This window comes from Ornithorhynchus anatinus, chromosome 9 (assembly GCF_004115215.2).
Source record: "Ornithorhynchus anatinus isolate Pmale09 chromosome 9, mOrnAna1.pri.v4, whole genome shotgun sequence".
In the NCBI taxonomy this organism is placed as follows: Eukaryota; Metazoa; Chordata; class Mammalia; order Monotremata; family Ornithorhynchidae; genus Ornithorhynchus; species Ornithorhynchus anatinus.
This window is the reverse complement of record NC_041736.1, coordinates 34,022,845-34,035,329: the sequence shown is the minus strand read 5'-3', so window position 1 is coordinate 34,035,329 and position 12,485 is coordinate 34,022,845. Positions and strand designations below refer to the sequence as shown.

The following is a 12,485-nucleotide window of genomic DNA, read 5'->3' as shown; positions in this document are numbered from 1 at the left end:
CCCCAGAATGTACACCTAGGCTCCCCTACCCTTCGTAAATGGTTCCTCTAGCCTCTTCCTTCTGACACCTTGCCAGAAGCACATAGGAGTGGGAGGAATGCAGTGCCCAGTGGCAGTTAGTTTTGTATGCCGTGAGGTCCCCGATTCGAGCACTCTAGCCCTTTCTCAATGATGACCTCGTAAAATAAACTCTGATAATGTAGCCAGATTCGTAGAATCTTCCCAAAGTACATCAGATCTCCTAAAATGTAGGCATTGTATTTGCACAAAACTCCACTATAAGGAAATTCACGCTGCAATAGTTCATTCAGTTTTATTTACTGAGCACTTACTGTGTGCCAAGCACTGTACTGAGCACTTGGGAGAGTACAATATAACAATAAATAAACACATTTCCTACCCACAACGAGCTTATAGTAGTGTTTAAAACCAGGCACGCAAACCATTTCTTCCACACACAGTTTCTTCCAAACAGGCCCGTTATCATCAGGCTAATGTTCTCTACTTGGTTAGAAGTGTTTTAGCTGAAATGTGTAGGGAAGACACATTTTAACAGAACCAGGTGTAATGATTTGGAAGCACTAATCTAGTGGCTAGTGGGCTGGACCGATAGGTTTGGGAGTGTCATCCATTAATCGTATTTATTGAGCTCTCACAAACTTATATCTATTCTCAGCTCTTCTCTATTTGTTTATTCAGTTGCACATTATTTTGACTACTCCGTGAAATATTTTCATGTTTTGTTGCTCCTCCTGAGCAGGGAGTGTGTCTACCAACTCTGTTGTATTGAACTCTCCCAAGCGCTCAGTACAGTACTCTGCACACAGTAAGGATTCAATAAATACCATTGATTAGCTCCTTGTGCACCGGGAACATGCCACTTCTTTGTTTAGTACTTTCCAGGTGTCTGGTTTAATGCACTGCTTCCAGCACTACTATTGTAAAGATATGTTTTCCTCTAAGTAGATTTTAAAACAGTGCTGATTTTGATATGAAATTTCAATTTTCTGAGGTGTCTTTTACTGCATTTTAAACAGTGGTAGAATTTCCTGATTAGAATATGATAACTGTCCTTGTCTTCTTGCTTAGGTTATTAATCAGTTTCCTCATCGTGTCTCTCAAAAACCATTGGGGGATGCTGTATACGTCGTTGCTGAAACTAGTTTTCCACCAAGTGACTTGTTGAAATGTGTGCTGTGTCTGTATTGCAGGAGCCTCCAAAGTGAAGAAGTTCCGTAAGGTAGTCTTAGAGCCTTCAAAAGGGGGAAGCTTGGAGCAGGTCCCAGAGGAATCCTCAGAGCCCAGGCCATCTCTTGTCGTCGATCACGAGAGGCTGAAGGTAACAAATCTTTCTCAGGAGGGGAAAAGCCACCTACCTACAGTTGTACTTGAAAGCCTGTTGGCTTTAGCGAATAGAACATGGGCCTGGGAGTCAGGGGACCTGCTTTCTAATCCTGGCTCTGCCACTGGTCTGCTGTGTGACCCTGGGCAAGTCACTTCAGTTCTCTGGGCCTCAGTTACCTCGTCTGTCAAATGAGGATTACGACTGTGAGCCCTGCGTGCGATAGGAACTGCCTCCATCTTGATGATTTCGTATCTTCCCTGGCGCTTAGTACAGTGCCTGGAACATAGTAAGCGCTTAAGAGATTCTCTTTAAAAAATAGATATGGCTATTCACAGGGTAGCAAGTGTGACTAGTGATAGGGGATCAGGGATTTCATCCACAGCGAGGTGCCGTCAGCTTCCGAAGGGGATTGAGAAAGTTGAGAAAGGAGGAGGGCCAAAGAGAGAGCTGGGGGAGAGGGTGGCAGGTGATTAAGCAGGGCGTTCTGGTCATCATCATCGTCATCACCGGTAGGATTGGTTGGGCACCTAGTTTGAGCAGAGCACAAGCAGTGTGGCTCAGTGGAAAGAGCCCGGGCTTGGGAGTCAAAGGTCATGGGTTCGAATCCTGGCTCTACCACTTAGCTGTGTGACTGTGGGCAAGTCACTTAACTTCTCTGTGCCTCAGTCACCTCATCTGTAAAATGGGGATTAAGACTGTGAGCCTCATGTGGGACAATCTGATTATCCTGTATCTACCCTAGCGCTTAGAACAGTGCTCTGCACATTGTAAGCGCTTAACAAATCCCAAGATTATTATTATAGAGAAGCAGCGTGGCTCAGTGGAAAGAACCCGGGCTTGGGAGTCAGAGGTCATGGGTTCGAATCCCGGCTCCACCACTTGTCAGCGGTGTGACTGTGGGCAAGTCACTTCACTTCTCTGTGCCTCAGTTACCTCATCTGTAAAATGGGGATTAACTGTGAGCCTCACGTGGGACAACCTGATTCCCCTGTATCTACCCCAGCGCTTAGAACAGTGCTCTGCACATAGTAAGCGCTTAACAAATACCAACACTATACTAAGCGCTTGGATGTGTGCAAAAGTGTTAGAAGACACTCCCTTCAAGGAGCTTGCTGTTTAGTGGAAAAAATACAGACACCTAAATAAATTACAGATGGGGAAGTGGCAGAGGATCTGTATTTAAGTGCTACGGGCGGGCGGTGGTAATTTAAATCCTTAAATGGCTCAGAAGGTGGCAGCTTGGGGTACAAGGTGGGAAGAGATTCAGTAGTACTTGGAGAAAAGATCCCTTAGGAGATATTGGAGAAGGGGGAGAGCTGTGACTCTCAGATTTAAAGTGGGAGGGAGTTCCAGACTGGGGAAGGCATGAGCAAGAAGGCAGTAGCCAGAGAGAGGAGAGTGATGCCAATGAGTAGGTTTGCCCAAGGGGAACAGAACGCTCAAGTGGGGCATAGCAGGAGAGAAGTGCTAGCACGTATGAGGGAGGGAGCTAATATTGTGTTGTAAAGCCAGTCGTTAAGAGTCTCTGCCTGCTGTCGAGAGGAACGGGCAACCGTTGGAACTTTTTGAGGAGTGGAGATGTGCGTGCGGCATGATGTTTCAGAAAAATGATCTGGGCACGAGAGTGACATGTGGAGTAGCGTGGGAGAGAGTGGAGAGAGGGACATAAAGTGAGGGGGCTGTGGCAGTAGTCAGGCTGGGCTAGGACATGTGTCTGGATCAGTGTGGCACCCTGGTCCCACCCCTAGAATCCTGTGTGGGTTTGTAAGCTCTGAACTGCTTTAGCAGGCTGTCTTTTTTCATATGAAAATAAGCATATTTCCTTCCTTCCCCTCCATTTCCTTAGAAACTACTTGATTTGTTGGTCAAGAAGAGTGATAATCTGGCAGTTGATCAGCTCGAGAGACTCTACTCACTTCTTAGTCAGTGCATCTATCGACATCGTAAAGAGTACGATAAATCCCAACTTGTAGAGGTAAGAGCATCTCGTTCCCGACAAAGTGCTGAACTTGGGGCAGACTCTTTTGGAACTTTGAGTTGAATCTCCTAGTTTGATTTTTGAGAGGCAGCGTGGCCTAGTAGACAGAACCCAAGCCAGGTAGTCAGAGGCCCCGGGTCCTAATCCTGGCTCTGCCACTTGCCTGCTGTGTGATTTTAGGTAAGTCATTTCACTTTTCTGGGCGTCAGCTTCCTCACCTGTAAAATGGGGATTAAATCCTACTCCCACCTACCTAGACTGTGAGCCCGTGTCTGTGAGCAGAGACTATGTCCAAACTGCTAGCCTGGCATTTACCCCAGTGCTTGGTACATAGCAAGCACTTAGCAAATGCTATTATTATTATCATTATTATTGTTATTAAGGAGCAACCACTTTCATCCTGAATTCATGCCATTAAGAAGAATGGCAATAAAACCTGGATCACTGAACTTAATGGATTTTGGGTTCCAGTCTCATTTTTGTTAGGCTTTTGGGTGACTCGTGAGAACTAATAGGTGACATAACTCCTTCAGAGGATTATAAAAGGGTGCAGTGTTGTAAAAATGTACCTATTGTATTTTGAAATGATCGTGCATTTTGACCTGGTCAGAGAAAGTTTGCTGTGTCTGCATTGCTTCATCATTAATTTTTACCAAACTTCAGCATCTCAGCCATTTCCTTTTTTTTTCTTCTAGGAGATGGAAAGAACAGTTCATCTGTTTGAAACATTCCTGTGAACTCTTCAAGATGAGTGGGTTTATCCTCTCAAATCTGCTCATGGCAGAGCAGTCTTCTGAGCCATTCGATTTTCAATTGCACCAAGTATGTGCAGAGCCTTGGTCTTAAGTGCTCTCTCTATTTCTTTCTCTCTCTCTCTCTTGCGCGCTCTCTCTCTCGCTCTCTCTTTCTCTCCGTCACTCTCCCTCCCTTCTGTTGAATTTGGTGCTATTGTCTCAGGTACCTGAAACCAACCAGCCTACAAGAACCAAACAGAACTTCAGAAAAATGTTGTATTTTTCACAACTACCGAATACAACACCACCGCTTGGAGATTTTGGTGCTACAAAAATTGCTCTCACTTTTGCTCCTCTTTACATGCAGTTTCTTTGGAGGAAAATTTAAAAGAATACGGAGCAGACCAACAAACATGAAAACTGGATGGGGCAGTTCTCACTATGTTGAATTTTTTAAAGAGTGGGCAACCGTTTCTTTCCTCCCCTCCTCCCTTTCTCTTTTTTCAGAGTTGTTTTTCTTATTCTCTGGGTAATGGACAGATATGCTTGTTTTAAAGTTAGCCACGATGTTTTCTGGTGGAAAGCTGGAGTTAACTGGATGTAATTTGAAGATGAGGCTCTCTAGAACTGCCTTAATGTGCCTTTTTTATTCACTTGAGAAAGATAAGGCTATACAGATGGTTGGGCTTTTAGCAAATGAGAGAGTCAGGAAGCTGTGTTCCGAGTGAAATTTCAAAGATGACCGATGTTCCAAGTCATCGAAGGGCAGCCAGTATATTGGTCATAAAATGCCTGTCTTGCTCTCAGAACTCAACCAAGGTGTCAAAAAGCCACACAATTTACCAAAATGGTGAACTTTTGCTCCTGTATGGTATCTTTCTGTTTTAGAGCTATGTTAACGTTTAAAAACAAAAACAAAACAAAACAAAAAAACCTTCTATATTGCTGACACTGACGACCAGAACATAATTAGCTAGGGGCTGTTCTTTCTTCGTACAACAGTGTATTTATTTGTGTCCATGCTTTACATTTTTAGAAATGAGAGATTACCCCACTGTAGGATTCTTTCTAGTAGATCTGTATGATTCTGATTCTTTTTTTTTAAGCTAGAAATCACCAAGTGGGACTTAGAGAAGAGAAAGAAGTGGTCAAAAGCCCCATAGCTTATAATGCTTTGTGTATATCGTTGCACATGGGCTCTGAAGATAGTCTTTGAACAGCAGTATTAATGTAGAACCCCCCCACTTACAGATTTTTCTCACATTGTTTTGGGCCCATTTTAGGTCTTAAACACTTGTCCATGAGATTTGCAGTTCTCCAAAAATGAATTGTGGGTCAGTTTAAAGAAAAAAAATCCAGAAACTGGGAGACATCGTCTAGGCAGTTGGAAAGAGGCAAAGCATTGCAGTGAACAGTTTTATCTGAGGTACATCGTTCAACTTACCTGTGCTGATTGCTTTTAAAATAGTGAAAAAATTTCCCGAGCAGGATGGCTGGGATTATCATCTAATAGAGCTGTTATTTAGCTGCAGGTGTGTCTTTCCAAAATATGCAACACATGATGTGTTTATTTTAATTAGAGCAAAATGGTCTTGGACTACTGCAGAGATACAGAGCTACCTCAGCTTTTTGTATTTTAGTTACCAACAGTGTTTACAGAGTTCTGTAATCACTCTGCTCTCGTTTACATGCTAAAGCTAAGGTACTTATCTCACTGTCTATGGCTAATGGTAGCATATAATATACCACAGCACATGTTGGCCTTAGGCTGTTGCAGTAATCCAAAGTTCTTCTTTATATTTACATTTAAGCCTTTTAATTCTAGCTTGACTTTTTCTTTTTTTTCCTGAAATGCCACTCATTTTCTTAGCATCGAATAGAAAGGTTTATTTCTTCGGAATTTTCAGCTCTTCACATGACTCAAAATGCAAGCCGTGTAGAAACACTGTATTTTCCGGTGGGCAAGTGCGATTAAAGATAAAACATTTTAAAATGGAGGTTCTTTAAAAATCTCAAATTTGATTATTGGTAGGATTTTTCACATTTAATTTAGAATTTTTTTCCACCGTACCTGTTCAAACCGTTTTGCTGTCTAAAACATTGGTGTTTTGTATTTTGATGGAAATTGTTACAAACTTTAAAGATTTGATGAAAGAAAATGTAGCAGGTTTTTTGTAGCAAGTTTCTGGTAAAAGGGTTTTTTGCAAGTCTCAGGTTCTTGCTGCAGTATTTTTTTTTAAATATTTATTCCAGTTCCACTAATTCAGAAGGATTCTGTTCAAGTAGCAGCAGCACTTGTGAAAGACAAAACTGCATATGTTTTTAACAGATTACTAAATTTGTACAAGTTAAGAAATTCAGATTTTAGTCATCACTTAGTTTGATGAAGGAGTTTTAGTTCACATCAAGCTTCCAAAAGATCAAGTTTTTCTTTTTTTTTTCCCAAATTTTAATTTTAATGTTGTCATTCAGCGTGGATGGAGAAAAGAGGAGGAGGCAACCTCGGTATAGTAGGAGCTGCCACTTTGAACAGCGTAGGTCTTGTAGAAAGCAATTAGCCAATCCAAAAGTCCAAATACAAAAATGGGCAAAAGCTGCATTCCCCCCCCCCCCACCTTCCTCTGCCACACCCATCTCCCCCTGCCCCTCCCTCCCCCCCCCCCCAAAAAACACACTACACCAGTTTTATTTCTTTTACAGATGTCTGGTGGTTGTAGAATTGAAAGCAGCTGGTGATATTACCCAAGTGGTTTGACCTTTGTTTACTTTTTTGTAAGTTTTCACTTTTTTGCTCTAAAGCATTGGCAAGAAATAGTATCAACTGACCTCTGTTCATTTCCTGTTGTGAAAATTACCAACGATGGCTCCCATGCGAGAGTTAGTTAAGCGTATAGCACAGCGCAGTCGAGCCTCTCCACCTCCTCTCGCCCCCTTATGCCCCTTTCCCCCCAAAAAAAGTTATCTGAGGGACTGTTGGGGTTACAGTGACAATAATTGAACTTTCTAGGGTTGAAGCTGATGGCTGTGGAGTTAAATGTGTCTGCGAGCTTGAATCTCACCTGTGATTAAATATTTTTTTTGGTGTCCTTTGTATTGTTGTTTGATTTTTTTCATATGCCAATGTATTTATAGGTTTACTGGATTTTTTTTGTAATAACTTGTCTTCCCATTTTTTTGATTACGTTGGTGTTCAGTTATGGCGTTATTCAGTAAGTATCTGGGAACATCAGGTTATGCGGCTGAATGCCATTCTTGCTATGATTATTATTGTTTGTAATCCCAACCTAAGCTTGAATTTGGGCTTGTACTGCATCTTTTGTATTTTGTACATTTGGTTATTTAGACTTTGGGAGTCCTGTCGTTTGGTTTCATTCACCCCTGTCTACTTGGTGGATTAAGTAGACTTCATCAGCTATGGTATATTTTGGATTCTGTAGCTTAATTCAGAATTGTGTTAAATTGATGTTTTGCATTTGACTTCATTTTCATTAGTTTGAAATAAGTTATTTAATTTTTAAACTTCTGGAATTTTGAACATTTACTGTAATTTGTAATATAACTGCTGTGAAATACTTGAATAAAGATGGCAAGAAAAAGTCTCTAGCTCTGTTAAAAATAATGTTGCTTACGTGCTTAACGTTGCATTACTAGTTAAATTCAACACTTTTGAGGAAAAGTTGACTGCCGTAGTAAGCATCTTTTTTTTAATCTTCAGGCTTTGTTGCCTCTGGTTTAGGAACGCCAAATCCATGTTCCATTCTCCTTGTCTTTCTAAAGGTAGCTTTTTAAATCTAAAAACCCTCTAATTTCAACAGTAGGTAATTTAAAATGTGTGTTCTGCATTTGTGCTTTAAAATGTGAGCAATGCGTTTCTCATAGCTGAGAGAATAAACTGGGATGTGTGGTAGTATAGCTCATCAGTTTTTTAGTGCAATCCCTTTTCTTAAATTGCTTTGTCTGTTTCAACTGTTTAAACAGAGTGCTGAATGCTTCTTAGGGGTTTCAAGGAGGCCTCTAGCAGTTGTGATGGTATTTATTGAGTCCCTACTTGTGGCATTACACTGTGCTAAGCACTTGGGAAGTATGAAACTCAGGAGGGACATATTGCTTTCCCAAAAGGAACTTAAACTCTAAGTTGTGCGATGTTTAGTGCCGTAAGACCGAGAGGGGTCAACCCCCTCCGGTCCCCTAAGTGAGTTAAGGGAGAACAGTTCTGGTGACGATTAATCTGGGACACGATGCTATCAGTTGGATTCAGTTTGGTGTCAGAGCTGCTGTTCATTGTGAACAGTTTTCAGCCTCTGGTCATTTTCCATGAGCGTTTGCTAGGAACAGGAAGATGGTGTGGGGAAATTTCAGCTATTTTGCCTCTTAGCTACTCCATCCTCACCGATTTCCAGTTTGTTACTTACAATATTCTATCTAGATGAAGAACCGTGGTCTCTCAGAGTGGTGGTTTTTAATGCTTACCATTGTTTTCCCCAGGTTTAGTAGGTTCCACTATCAGAAGGTTTTGCCAATGTCTGCTTTACCACCCCCCCAGATTCCAATTAGAAGGTCAATGAGCTGGATGTCCACAGCGCTTGCTGTGTATCCTACTTTTTCATTTTGTAGATCTGAAATTAGCTGTTGCGGGGAAACCGGTTTTAGGGAAATGTCTTTGTTGGATACTGAGCAATAGTTTGGGAACAATGTAGATACTGTGTAAAAACTTTAGGGAAATATCTTTTTCCTTAACTGAATACGAAAGTCTTATTAGGTAAGAAATGAAGTGGCATTTTAGACCTAGGTTATGATTTTGTGGCATCCTTTGTTTTTTCAGTATCCCACACAATTGTAATTTATGTCTTAAAATGCCATTTAATTTCATATCTAATAAGATTAATAAAGTAAAATCTGTCTCATCAAAGGAGGACTAATTGGGCCTTTTGTATCTCAGTGGTTCTAGTCCCAGAGGGTTTGAATTGAAAAGCATACTTAACCTATTACGTCTCTTCTAGATATGCTATCCTCCCACAACCTCTGTTATATACTGCTCTGCCTTTCCTGAATATTTGAATAAAGCTTTAATTTTTTCAAAGGTGCTTTCCAGAAGACTTTCTGTTTACAATCTGAAATCAAACTAAAGTTTATCTTGTGGTCATCCCTCTTGGAATCCACCACCACCTCCCCGCTTGCCATTAGAAAAATGTACTTCAGATTCACTTCTTCCATGATCAGAGCCTGGCTTCTGTGGAGCTTGCCCTAGAGTTGATGCATTACTGTTGTGTTACTGGCCTTAACTTGACACCATTAAAATTTGTTGTACGCCCATGTTGTACTAGTTGCTCTAGAGGAGTGTAACAAATCATTACTTTCAGAATGGCAACCTTACAACCATCCTCTGCGGGCCGGGGAGGGAGAAAGGGCGGAGCCTCAGCTGAGGTTTGCACAGGAGGAGCTGGGGAGGTGGAGATGGTAATATTTGCCCTCCAGTCAGCTCTACTCCCCCCTTCTCTAACTGTCAAAGCTTGAAGCAGTCACCATGGGCCTCCGCTTTCCCTGTTCACTGAAGGTTTATGAGTAAGTGACCAGTAAGGTCTAGGGACAGTTGACTCTGAGCAAATGACCTGATGGGTCACCAGTGGTTTAGTCAAACTTCAGAGGAACTTGATTTCCAGGATGTTGGTTTTTTGAGTGTCTGGGGTCTTGGGATATGTGCCAGTTCAGGATGGGGATGTGTGTACTTTACTATTATATGTGAACGTTATTATTGCTGTAATTAAATAAGTACTTAAAAATTAAAATCTGAAGCCTGGAGGAGTTAGGTCGTATGAGAGGGTAGGAGGAGGGAGACGGTGTATTATATGCATATACTTGTGCTATTTTACTTCTCTCCCTGAGCCTGCTCCTCCAGGTAAAGAGGTAATGTGTTTGTCAAGAATATGGTGTAGGGCAGGAATGAGAATAGTCTTTGGCAGGGGTGTTTGTAGGGATGATTTTGAGGAAATAGCCTTTATTGTTTATCAAGGCTCTTACATTGTAGTTTTTTCTTTGACTTCTCCTCTGTCCTCTGAAATGAACTGATGGTTATAGCTTGAGGAGCGTTTTCTTTCCTCATGAAGTAGCCAGTATAATAGACTCAGAGGATTCAAGATGATTAAATTACTTTGCTAATGTTTTTGCATAAATTATGGAAGCTGTACAGGGTGGATTGTAAGGAATGTTTATGCTTCTTCTGTCTCGAAGAGTGTTTGGGGCTGGTGGGTTAAGGCTCAAGTATTCTCCTTTCAGAAACCTCAGCTGAAGTAAGATGGTCGCTGCTGGTCTCATTTCTTTTTGTTAGTGGAATTTTTTTGCCTGCTAATTGCTTTGTGGAAGTAGTTGATATTTCTAGTCTCGCTGAGCTATTAGATAGCAGAACAACCACTTGTGTTGCTGAAGCTGTAAAAACCCTCCTTTTCTTCCTTTTCTTCCCATATCATTGAAGGTGGTTTCACTACAGCATTGCCATTGTGAAATGACACCTTCTAGAACTCTTTTTAATGTCATTGTCTCTATAGTGTTGCCTGACTACATGATGTTTCTTAATTCTGGGATCCTGTGCATTTCTGTCTAGTTTTTCCCTTGCCTTTCTAGGACATTGGAAGAGAAAAGGTCAACTGAGGTTTGAGGCAGATGGTGGAATTACTAGCCTCCTCTTCTCAAAATGTGGCGTTTCCCTCTATGTGTTACACTACCACAGTGGCTGTGGTTGTGTAGACTGTATTTGCTCAGTGATAGAGCTACCATTTTGCTACCACGAGAAGCAGCGTGGCTCAGTGGAAAGAGCACGGGCTTTGGAGTCAGGGCTCATGAGTTCGAATCCCAGCTCTGCCACTTGTCGGCTGTGTGACTGTGGGCAAGTCACTTAACTTCTCTGTGCCTCAGTTCCCTCATCTGTAAAATGGGGATTAAGACTGTGAGCCCCACGTGGGACAACCTGATTCCCCTATGTCTACCCCAGCGCTTAGAACAGTGCTCGGCACATAGTAAGCGCTTAACAAATACCATTATTATTATTATTATTATTATTATTTTGCTACCTGTGGGTGCCCAGTTTGAACAGAAATCACCCTGTTGCTAACAGCTATAGCCCAGGGAAACGGTTTATCATTTTCTACTGCATGCTCCCACTTTTTCCCTGACCTCACCCTCCTCCCTATATCAACTTCATACCCCCAACCCCTGTACCCTCCCTCTTCTGCCTGTTTTTCTTCAATAGTATTTATTGAGCACTTACTGTATACAAAGCACTGTACTAAGTGCTTGGAAGAGTAAAATGTAACACATTCCCTGCCCACAATGGGCTTACTCAGTCTTATTTTTGCCTCTGCACCCATCGTTCCCTCTCAACCCAGGCTGTTCCTCATACCCAAAGAGCCATGAAAGCAAGATTGTGGCGGGCAGGGTTGCTGTGTTTTTTATTGTTTTGTTGTTGTTTTTGTTGTTGTTGTTGTAGTCAGTCAGTAACCATGTAGACTCGAAGTCTGTCTTTGTCTGTAAGCTCGTTACAGACAGGGAGCATGTCTACCAACTCATACTCTCCCAAGCACTTAGTATAGTGTCTGAACCCAGTAAGTGCTCAATAAATACCAGCGATTGATTGCTAGGCACTTTACTAAGCACTGAGGTAGATACAAGCTAATCAGGTTGGACATAGTCCATGTCCCATATGGGGCTCATAGTCCTATTCCCCATTTTATAGGAGAGGTAATTGAGGAACAGAGAAATTAAGTGGCTTCCCCAAGGTTACACATCAGACAAGTGGCATAGCTGGGATTAAAACCCAGGTAATCTGATTTCTAGGCTGATGCTCTTTCCACTAGGTTTCAGATCCTGTTTTATTCAGACAAGATGTACAAGGTCAGTAGAATGTTTCTTAACCAGGCCCAGAGTGAAAACGTGTAATGGGAGAATTGACTGCCCTTCATTTTAAACTATGATACACTAGGTGAGGTTTTTATCAGTGTATGAAACTTGGTAAGTAAAATGAATCTGTGAATGACAACCTTTTCCCCAGTAGTGTAACCTCTTCATGTCATGGCCCATCTGAATCCTCCACCCATTTCTGATGACTCTTCACCAACCTGGTCTGTCTTCCAGCTGCTCACCCCCCAACCCCCATATTGTTTGAAGGTTTGCTTCATTGCCTCTAAATGATTTCTTCGGTCATCTACTTAGTTACCCCATTTCAGCTCACCATAAAATAACTGTTTGGATATTTTACCATCCCATTCCCTCCCAGGGAAGAAGTGGTATCACGAGGATTGCTTCGGTACTGATAGACTGACTGCAGCCCAGAACTTGATTGTTCATGATTCTCTTTGACAGGTATGTTGGACCAGTTATTAAAACTGTAAATAAATTTGACACACTAATGGTTCCAGAAACTATCAGTTTCTATTTA

General features: G+C 41.7%; 1 protein-coding gene across 1 annotated transcript in view; it reads left to right on the top strand.

The window, feature by feature from the left end:
* ATAD2B (ATPase family AAA domain containing 2B) overlaps positions 1-7,657 on the top strand; it is a 122,395-nt gene extending 114,738 nt beyond the window's left edge. The window contains exons 27-29 of the mRNA XM_039913002.1: positions 1,212-1,339; positions 3,192-3,320; positions 4,019-7,657. Of these exons, the coding sequence (XP_039768936.1) occupies positions 1,212-1,339; positions 3,192-3,320; positions 4,019-4,060 (299 nt within the window). The 3' untranslated portion in view covers positions 4,061-7,657. The remainder of the gene's footprint in view (positions 1-1,211; positions 1,340-3,191; positions 3,321-4,018) is intronic.
* Positions 7,658-12,485: the final 4,828 nt, after the last annotated feature.